The 10,772-nt window shown below is 41.6% G+C and overlaps 2 protein-coding genes across 15 annotated transcripts in view; both read right to left on the bottom strand.

Annotated features, from left to right (window-relative positions):
* Positions 1 to 1,621: 1,621 nt before the first annotated feature.
* Positions 1,622 to 5,936, bottom strand: REP15 (RAB15 effector protein). The gene has a single exon (XM_082783277.1). It carries the CDS (start codon positions 3,964 to 3,966, stop codon positions 3,244 to 3,246), a length of 723 nt encoding a protein of 240 aa, XP_082639403.1. The 5' UTR covers positions 3,967 to 5,936; the 3' UTR covers positions 1,622 to 3,243.
* A 110-nt stretch (positions 5,937 to 6,046) lies between these two features.
* Positions 6,047 to 10,772, bottom strand: part of PPFIBP1 (PPFIA binding protein 1) — a 113,016-nt gene continuing 108,290 nt past the window's right edge. For all 14 annotated transcript variants that reach the window (XM_082783149.1, XM_082783148.1, XM_082783158.1 and 11 more), the window contains 4 exons: positions 10,229 to 10,417; positions 9,723 to 9,902; positions 9,307 to 9,372; positions 6,047 to 8,687 (listed from right to left, as the gene is read on the bottom strand). In XM_082783149.1, the coding sequence (XP_082639275.1) occupies positions 8,601 to 8,687; positions 9,307 to 9,372; positions 9,723 to 9,902; positions 10,229 to 10,417 (522 nt within the window). In that variant the 3' untranslated portion in view covers positions 6,047 to 8,600. The remainder of the gene's footprint in view (positions 8,688 to 9,306; positions 9,373 to 9,722; positions 9,903 to 10,228; positions 10,418 to 10,772) is intronic.

Here is a 10,772-nt window from a genome sequence, read left to right as displayed (position 1 = left end):
ACCTGGTGAAACTAACTGGCCAACAGCAGCAGGTGCTGCATGTTTCCTCTCTATGCTTTTGTGAGCTCTTGAGCTCATCCTCACGAGTTTCATGCATTAACCAAGCTATACAATGAAAATGATGGCAAAGTGAAGAACAAACAAACAAACCAACCCCCTAAACTTTGCTTCTACTCACCATTAAAAAACAAACAAACAAACAAACAAAAAAAACACAACACAAATTACCTAATTACCTTTGGATTAGACTGAGGTCAGCAACTTACCCAGTAAAAATGTACACTGTTAGAAAAGCCTGCGGTACTGTACTGGGTCTGGCTGGAATGTTAACTTTCCCGGCAGCAGCCCATACAGTGCCGTACTCTGTACTTGTAGCTGGAACAGCAGTGTTATCACACCAGTGTTGTGTCTACTGCTGAGCAGCAGTGGCACAGCATCGGGCCTTTCTCTAACCCTCCTAGGGGGTGGGCAAAAAGTGAGGAGAGAAACATCACTAGGGCAGCTGACCTAAACCAATCAAAGGGATATTCCATACCATGTGATGTCACACTCAGCAATAAAAGGTGGAAACAGGAAGAAGAGGGGAGGGGTGGGCTCTCGTTGAGAAGACGTGGGTCCTCCTCTCAAACACCGGCTGTGTGCATTGAGGCCTTGCTTCAAGGACATGGTCAATCATCGCTCATTTGTGGGAAGTAGAGAGTAATTTCTTTCCTCTGCACTTCCATATAGCTTTCATTTATTTTGTTTGTTTGTTTTCCTCCCTTCTTTTTATTTTTCCCTTTTTCCCCTCCCTTTTTCCCCTTTCCCTTTTATTTCCCCTTAGTTAAATTGTTTAGTTCATGGTAGTCTTTATTTAATTATTATAATTATTTCCCTTTAATTAAATTATCCTTATCTCAACCCGTGAGTTGTTCTTTGCTTTACTTCTCCCCCTCCTCATCTAAAGGAGGGGGAGTGAGAGAGCGGTTGTGGGGTTTAGCTGCTCAGCACGGTAAAACCACCACATATGACTGAGTCACCAATTCAGCCTGGCTAAATAAATGAACAAAGTCAAATTTACATCATTAAATACTCTGTTGTTTGTCCTCACCTTTATTATCCACAGCACAGATTCTTGGCAAATTCCCACCATTGCTGAGGGGCCAGGCTCCTGAGCTGCAACCCATGAGGCAACCAGGTGAAAGCTGTGGCACACCCTGGAAAATGTAATCTGGATCCCAGAATAAGTACCAAGGCAGCTTAAGCAGCTCTGGTACCTCAAGTAAGCAAGACTTACCTGAGTCTTGCTTACTTGAGGTACCAGAGCACCTCTGGAAGAGTCAAATTAAATGGTCAACTGCCTCAGTGTCTAATTTTCATAGTTCAAAATCTATACATGCAAATCATTTGGATTTATTTTCCTTTTCCAACTCCAAAAAGGTATGCAAAACATCCAAAGGAAGAAAACACAATGTTTGCAGAGACAGCATTCCTATGGAACTGATCTTATTACAAGACAATGCCCTAAAAACCACAAGCTGCAAGATAATTTAAAGCAAAAATAAAGCTTTTCTGCTGGTCTTTTATAAAACAATCAATCCAGCTACAGTACTGCTCATGCTGTTAATTTAAACACACAAAAATAAAAACCATCCTGAATGGTCCTAGACCTTGCTCTCACTGCACAGCCCTGTAACTATGCACATTTTCTTTGTAAAAAAATAATAAAATACCAGAATTATCCTCTCTGTCTTACCAAACCCCTGTTATGCACAAAAATTACAATGCAGCCAGCTCTATAAAAAGCAACCGTATTTAAATGAGCTAGTTTAAAAAGCCTCCCTTCCCCGGCCCAGCTACCTTTGTGACACGGCAAAAATTTCACTGATGTCTGTGTGTTTGGTTTTGTTTCTGTTCACTTTTCAGTATCAGTTCAGACTTACCTTGTGGAAAGCTTCTGGCACTATTGCCAAAGCTTCTTTATGCTCTTTTTATATGACTGTGTAAATAAGAGCCTTTATTTCTTAGAGGTCGCAGCTTCCCCATCTTAAAACTCAAACATCAAATAGCAAAAAATAAGATTGTTGAAATTATTTTTATTCTGTTAAATTATAAGGAAAGCCACATGAAGAGGAGGGTGATGCTTACAAAACTACTCCCATATACAAAAGTTGGTCACTACAGTGCCACAGTGGCCTACAAACACAGTGGGTTTGGGAGTTTGAAACTGGATTAATTCTTCCTTTCACTGGTTAACAGTGGCTGAAAGAAAGTAACTACAACTGTGCAACACAAAGTGCTGTCTAGTAAAACCTGAGGAAAATTGAATAAATCAGTACATAAATACTATTAGCTGCTAAGATACTGAAAACAAAGACAAAGCAAAGCACTTCTGCCCCTTCCAGACTGCTGCTCGCTGCCATGAGTGGTCTGGAGCTCACCTCTGCAGTTTTGAAAGACGAAGACTCCCATCAGCATCCCCACTGCTGGATCTTTGTCCCCATTTGTTAATTTTCCCACATTTTCTTTAACAATTGCCACTGCCTTTTGCCACACCTTGACCTGACACAGCTGCTTAGCAAGAACAGGATTTGCAGCTGGGACCAACCCTGCCCATGCATTTCACAGTGGCCCACAGCACTGAGGCTCTCCTGTCCCTGAATCCATAGCAAGGCACTGATTTACTTCCAGCAGGCAGGTGATTAATAGCTTCTTCATATAGCCCATTTCTATCCCAGGGAAGGGCTTTTCCTCCTCCTTCTAACTGAGAACCAGCTCCACTCCTCCAAAAGAGTGTTTTGAAGTCCTCTTGTTGTCCTCCAAACTCACTGCAACTTTTATGACTAGTAACAACACATTTTCTTTATTACAGACTCATCCTCCTGTTTAAAAAACAAACAGTCTGCCTTTTCTATAGACATAGCGCACAGAGGCTGAGTCAAGTCTAATAAGACCTCCCAAGGCTCCAGGCAATAAAGCTTTCATCAGCCTTAGCCAATACTTGACAGTTGGCGAACAAAATGTTCTGGCAAAATTATGAGCCTTCTATAAACACATTTTCTGGCAGGTATGTCCTGTTGTTTTAAAACCTGGAGAGACTGAATCAGCTTTGGCTACTGCAGGATCTACAGGAATGTGCTGGGCGGAGGGGGAAAGTGGGAAATAAGGGGGTGGAGGAATGGCGTGCAAGATGGGAAATGAGGCAAGCTCAGCCCACACAGCCTTTGCTTCAGGCATTCAGAGCTGCTGCTGCTAACACAAGGTTTACAGAAAGTTCACGTACACATTGCCCACCTCCTTCAGTCCATTTCTTGCGCTGAGGCAGTTTTCCAACATCTCTTTTGTGGACAGGAAGCTCTCAGTACTCATGACAAATTGCCTTAGAGCATTCCTGCCCAACAGGCAGCATTTTTGCTTCTCCTTGGCAATGCTGTCTAGCATGACTCCGCGGATGTCCTTGGGCTTCCCTGGCACACCAAACACGATGAACAAGCCCAGGCAGTCCTGTCCCACCAGGCAGCAGAACTCTGCCAGCTTCTCGAACCTGCTCCTGTTTTGGAAATGCTCATCTGCCAGCGTGGCTTCCCAGCAGCAGTCATCCAGTGCCTTGGTGGGGCTGCTTTCACTATGGAAAAGTTCGGCCAGCTGCAGAGCCTGCACAGCAATCTGAAGTTTGATTTGCTTGTCAACTCCCAACAGAGTCCAGATCCAGTCCACACCAAACAACAAGGATTGCTGCTTGGTCGTTTTGCTGGTTGTGATACGTTCCTCCACTCCCTTTTCCACACAGAAGCTGATGAAGTTGACCAGAAAGATCTCATTCAGAGTGTCTGTGGCTGTCTGGAATTTGCTCTGAGGATCTATGAACCCAAGGTAGTCCTTCAGTCTTTGCGATGCATAGACCACACCTTGGCTGAAGACTTCACAGATAACAAGAGTTTTGGCCTTGCTCTCCTGGTTGTCTTCATGTGATATTTTCTGGCCCATTTTATGTGCAGAAGAAGGTCATTTCCACATGCAGACAGCCTCTGGGAAGTCCCTTCCTTCTTCAGCAAAGGCTCTGTAGTCACTGGGCACTGTCAGACCTACTAAGTACACATAATGGGTAGCTGTCGCCTTCTAGATTAAAGTCATGCCTGGCAGGCTGCAGTCCTGGAGGGCATGAAAGGTTTCTTCTGGGCGCGTTCCTCCACAGCTCACTGAGCAGGGACCAGCCCAGCAGGCCCTGTAACTTCCACACCTACTGAATTCACCTGTTTGTTTTCCTTATTGTTCATTCTGACACCATTTCCTTCACCAAACCTATGTCGTTCCAGTCTGATCTTATCTCATTCAATCTCATTTCTAGGACTATTACAAAGAAGCCTCTTTATTGGCACTGGGTGTTTCCTAGAGATGAATCAAGCTGTTTCTTTAATCACCCAGAGAGAAATATGTATCCAAACCTGAAGACTTCTACAGGATGCGTGAGATGATGTCATGGTCTATTTTGATGGAATGTTTGCCTGTATCCCAATATTAACTGCTGTTACTGTCAGTGGCATTAACTGTGCTATGACAATGCACATGGACTCATTTGAACATTTGGCTCAACTAAGAAGCTTGTGCTGTTGCTGCTGGATTATCTTAGGGAGGCTTGGACAGTCAATGCACAGCTACAACTACAAATAAACAAGCTTCCTAACTTTACAAAATCCAGTCTCCCTAATTGTAAAAGCTGGAATGTATGTTACTGCTGCAGCAGGCACCAGCCCTGTTCAGCTCCAGAAGCTACTGCTGCCACCAAATGCACTGTCACAGTCTCCTCATGGGCCCAGAAGCTCACCAACCTTCTCACAAAACATTGTCCTACTGAGTCTTATTCCTCTTCATTCTCAATGAATGAAAAAAGCAATGAGGTTCTCTCTCTGCCTTCTTTTCTCTAATTGCTTAAAACTTCCTTCATTTGATCTCTCCCCTCCTGCCTACAGGTGTTCTTGTGCTCCTGCCACACCCACAAGGGAAACGCCATCTCAGGAGCAGGCTGGTCAGTCACACTGCCCTCAGGTCCCTCTTTCCAAGAAACAGATCATGTCCTAGGTATTACCTTTCTTCTCTTACAGGGTCTTCATATTTGTCATGGGCCTGTCTCCACTCCTTCATAACTTACAGCCATCAGTAGGTGTTCACTACTGCTTCTCTTGTTATCTCTGACCCTAAATCTTGAGTTCCCTTCCTTTCTACAGAGGGATTCCCCAGCACCTAACACACTCTCCTTGCTGACCTCTGCTCCAAATCTACTGGCAACTCAGGTTTTGCTTTAATTTTCACAGCTGCCTCACAGAGTGCTATCCTCAGCTGGGAGGAAAAAGATAAAAGGACTCACCAGGTAAAGCTCTTGCTGCAAAGTAAAACATCAGAACGCTCAAGGAAAGCATAAAGCTCTCAAGTAGTATGCATCTTCTATTTTGCACATCACTGTAACAACAAATGCATATTGTGCTCTAGATTTCAAAGTGTTTATCCTCATTGTTAACACAGAAATGTTGATCTGTCATACAAAACCACAGAAATGACAGTCAAAAGACAGGGAGGGGTTCTGCATTTTCTGCTCTGTTATCTGGCCACACCAGGCAAAACATTTATCGACATTTCTACCTGCATCCCAGCAGCACACTGTGGTCTGGGGAAAACAGCTGGAGCTCCTATGCCTGCTGAAGGCTGCAAATACATGCGTAGGGGACAACACCTGGGGCTAGAGAGATGCTTGTTCTCTGCAGTGGGAATGGCAAAAGCTGGTGCTTTTGCACCAGATGACAATCAACAGAGACACTTTCTCATCACACTGTGCCAAATAACCCAAGTGATTCAAATCTGGATCTCAGAAATCAGTATAAAAAGACGTAGGACAGTGCATTTCTTTGCTGTTATCTGACTCTTTCTGCAGGCACTATCAACAGATGAACTAATGAGTCCACAAAGACTCTAATTTTGTTTGCCCCCTCTCCCTCATCTTTTAAATAGAACAAAATAGCTTCCTAGGAAATTAAAAAAAATACGGATACATATTTAAAACAAACACAAACACTTGGCATTTTCCACAGATTTTATTGGATCTTACATGGCAATACACAGCAGTAATGTTGCCCTCTTCAAAAATGCACAAAATACCACAATGTTATCAATTTTGTGCACATGCGCCCATAAACTTCCTGAGGTCATCCCTTGCTTTCATATTAGACCCCCATAAAATAATCACGGTTCAGATGATAGGCTGCTTTGAAGGGACAACCAATTTTCCAACCAGTAGATGCTGAAATGGGTTGTTCGGAGCAGAATTTTACTTACACTGGACTTAAAAACAAGTGATCACCTGCTGCTGCCAATATGTTTGTTAATAGCACTGAACTGAAAAGAAATTTGAGAGTATTTGCTTATACCTGTTTCAGCACATAATATTGTGTCACTAGCCCTTTTTTTTTCCCTGTGAATATCCAGCCATTATGTCCACTAGTCAGAGCCTGCTAAAGGAGTGAAACTAGAGGAATACTGTTGCTCAGAAGCCTGTGCTATGTCCTCCCAGCGCATCTCTACTGGTAAGAGCAGGGTCTTGAGCTCAACTTACATGTAAATAATTACCATATTGCAAATTATTCACAGAAAGCAAGCCCTGAATCCACATCCGAGTATTTGCACCTGAAAGCTGGAAGCAGGCGTTACATAATGTGGTATTTCTGCCTAATTAAAATAGCTCAAACACCCCCAAGACAGCAGAGGAAGAAACAACAGATAGCAAATTATTTGTGGATATTACTTAGTCAGGAATTTTGGATAAAGCACCAGTATTGTAGTCTGTCTGTAGAGAAATGTAAAGTGGCACAAACTGAATATGAACAATTACAGATTGTTTGCCTGGCTCCAGTTACTAAAAAGAGAATGGCAGCACTTGATATCATATACAACACAACTGGTCCACATCAAATTTTTCATTTTCTTTGCACATAAATAGCCTTCACTGCACATCCTTAAAAAAAAAAAAAAAAAAAAAGAAAGAAAAAAGAAAAAAAAAAGACTTGTAATAGATTATAAGCTATAAGCAGGAGCTCTGTGAAGAACCTTCCTTCCCTTCCTAACTTTTGTAATGGTGTTTCAGAAACACCCACAAAATCAGCCAAAATCTAAACTCCATTATACCACACAAGCAGCATGTCAGAAATGGTTTCATTACTACCCTTGCCGGAAGTGACAACTCTTATAAAAGCCAAATACCACTGCAAGGAGCAATTCTAACTGGATTTTTTTCCTTTACAAAGCAAAGAAGTTTCATGCCATTGTGCTAAAATACATGCAACATTCAACACCGTATAAACAACCACTGTAATAAACAGTTACTTTTTGGGCTTTTGGCTAGGACATCTTGCAATACAGAAAAATTCTGACAAAAAAAAAATTCTACTGGCTAGTTAGACTTACTAAAATCTGATCATCTTCAAGGCAAGAGAGTTATGTTTTTAGAAGGTAAAATGATATGCAACATGTTTGATATCTGTATTTTTGAGGGAAATTCCCACCTTGGCTTTAATATTATGAAATAATATATTTCCTATACATTTCTCTCTCTATATATTTTATTTTTGATTTTTTGCAACTCCACCATCTTTATGTTAGTTACAGCACAGAAATATCCCTTCCATATGCAGGGAGTACTCTCAGCTTGAAGGAAAACTCTCCAGAATATTTTTAAGTCACAGAAACATTAATAACTTTCTTGAATGCTATAACTACTGCTGCAAGGAACACGGAAGAAGACGTTTTTAAATTTGCAGTTTCTGTAAGAGTCACTGCCAATAGAAACATGCTTTATAACTGTTTCATCCCAAATGGAAGATCATTATACTGTGCACTTAGTAAAAAGCAAAAAAAGCAAACAGTTCCAAAGGCCAGCCTGCCTTTTCCAGTAACCAGCTGGTATGCAAACTGCGATAATCTTTTACAAACCCCTCCCCTTCCCCCACACCTCAAGCTTTCCATCACTCTATTTCACAAAATTTAAATTTCTGCTTTTACATGTACTTAATATATTCTTTTTTCTTTTCTTTTTTTTTTTTTATTTTTATAAAACAGTATAAAAATAAAAGCAACAATTAAGAGCTACAGGGGAGGGCATGGATGACTAAATTCGATATCATGGGAAGGGCAGAACTAGTATTTGTGCTGATAGCAATAACATCTTGTTTCAACTGAAAATCTAGAGAAAGCTGATCAGAATCTACAGACACAATACATCTATTCTGAAACAATATAAAGGATTATCTCAGGACAAGAATAAGCAAAAGGAGCACTATGATACCATGTAAATTTAAATGCAACACTCTGAAAGATACCACCAGTTTGTATATTAAATATAGTAAAAAAACAATTACCATTCACTAGTGTCTGGGTATTTCTTATGGCAACTTTAGAGTAGGCACCTTTTTTTTTTTTTTTTTTTTTTTTTTTAAATTCGCCACCTCCCAGTATTACTTCTAACAAACAGAAGCAAGAGCAATGTAATGTACATGATTTGCTGCCCATCATGTGTAATGCTGTTTCTTGTACATAGGAAAGTGAGCTGAGCCTTCATCAGTGCCTAGTGGTTACTGTCACACGTTAGAGTCCTCATCTGTTATACTGGTGCTAGGAGAGCGAGTCGCAAAGTCTTTAAACATTTCATCTTCTTTTAACATATGCTAGAAAGGAAATGAGAAAAGAGTCAAGGTTCAGGCCCTCCCAATTAATATCAAGTACTGAGGACAGTCCAGTCTCATGGCTGGCAGCAAACAACACTAACAGGCAAGGCATCCTATCACTCTTCCCCTCCAGACCCACCCCCATTGATTTCTGGGGAACCCCTGGCTCAGGGGATGGAGCCAGCTGAAAAATAACTCATCTACAAAACAAACTGTGAGGAACAGATTTATTTTTTTTACCCCATGGCCCAGCTCCATTTCTGCTGGCACAAATGGCTTGGGAAATGCCGGCTGGGGCTGGGCTGATTCCATTTCTGATGAGGCTTCACTGTATCTGTTGTTTGCACAGTATTTTACATACTTCAGTTCTCAGACTGAGGCGTTTCACCCCATCCAAACACTATCTCTCACTAAAAGCACCGATACCTAGCAAAGCAATTGCTCCCCAAAACACAAAACTAAGCTGCTTGACAGAGCTGCTAACAGTGATGAAAATTTGCACTTAAGTATGTTTGTAGATAACTCAGCACTGCTATTTAATGCTAGAGACTGGCAAAGGTCTTAGGTCCATTGTACAGAAAAGGAACCTTATTCTACAGACACCAGTTTTACGCCTTACTGTTAAGTTGTTGATGCCTTCAGAAAATGCTCCTATTTGCCTCACTGTCCCTTCTGAATCTTCCATCTGCAAAAAACAGATAATGAATAATGAATGAATAATAAATCCACTGTATGCCACAACAGAATGGCAATTAAGTACAGCAGGCAATGTAAATGCTTGATTGCACCCAACCTGGTCAGAGCAAGAAAAGAGTGTGGCCCATGAGGGCCACACACTATGCAAGAGAGGGTCTTACAGGTATTGCATTCACAGCTTGTATCTTCCTGTGCCGAGAGGCATGTTTGTTATGTTTGCTAGTGGTGCTGTGTGACTCTAAGAAAGTCACAGTCCCAAAGTAAAGGAAAGGTTTCACCATGAAAAGGAGGTTTTCCACCAAACCCGACAGCAGAGCCAAGGATTTTAAACTGTTTTACCTGCTCCAGTCTGTCCAAATCGTCATCATCATACACTCGGATATCCAGGCCAGGCTTAAAACCCTTCTTTGACCCACTTCCAGAAGCCCTCCCCAGTTCCATAGGACACACATACTCTTCCACATCATCTTGCTTCTTCTTCCTCAGGCTTCCAAAATTGCTGAAGGCAAGTTTCTTTGGCTTAAAAGTGAAGAGAAAGTTGACAAGTTAGAGTAAACAAAGAATTAACAGATCTCTCTGCATTTGGTGTTTCAATCAATGTAAGCAGATGATGAAGGGTTAAGACCCCCTGCTCTCCTAACAACGACTTTCTGAATAGCTGCATTTCCTGATAACTGCATCCAAAAGAACAAGATGTGTTCCCTCATGTGTTTAATGTGTGTTTTTTTCATTAGCAGCCAGCCCCTTTTCTCAGACCTTACTGAACTGTGCTCCAAGAACAGGTAAAACTGGATATCTAAATGTCTGCCTGGAAGCACATACATGACCCAGAACAAGTGGCCTACCTTTACTTTGGCAGTTGCTGTTAAGAGGACATAGTCTGGGGACTCCATGGCTTCACGTTTCTTCTGCTGGGCATCCTGCCCAATGAGGAGGTTGAAATGAGTCGCCAAGTGCCGTCGCAACAGTGTCTTGTTTGGTGGGATGTTTAGCAATTGCGCCATGGTTTCTACATTGAAACGTGGCTCCAAAACCTTTTAACCAAACCACAGAGAATACAGCTGAAGCCAGTACTGTCTGATGAGGTCTCAAGGACATCAAGAAGCACACCTGTCTTCATCACCTCCTAAGGTTGCTTTGAGATGTTTTTATTTTAGAGAAAATATACAACAAAGGGGAAGCAAAGAGAGATAACTAGTTAAAGGATTCATAAAATGCTACCTCCAGACTTGCTTTCTTGAGCTATATTGAAACAAACTGGCAGGTAAGAACACGTAAATCCGCCCTTAGCTCATGTGGAGCTATTGCAAAATGTTTATTCACCATCCTCTTTAATGCTGGAAAATGCAGTCAAAGGAATGATGGAGAATAAACAGACATAAAATGTCT

This window comes from Aythya marila (assembly GCF_965140915.1).
Source record: "Aythya marila genome assembly, chromosome: 1".
Taxonomy (NCBI): domain Eukaryota; kingdom Metazoa; phylum Chordata; class Aves; order Anseriformes; family Anatidae; genus Aythya; species Aythya marila.
Note: the sequence above shows the minus strand (reverse complement) of the source record. Positions and strands in the feature narration are given on the sequence as shown.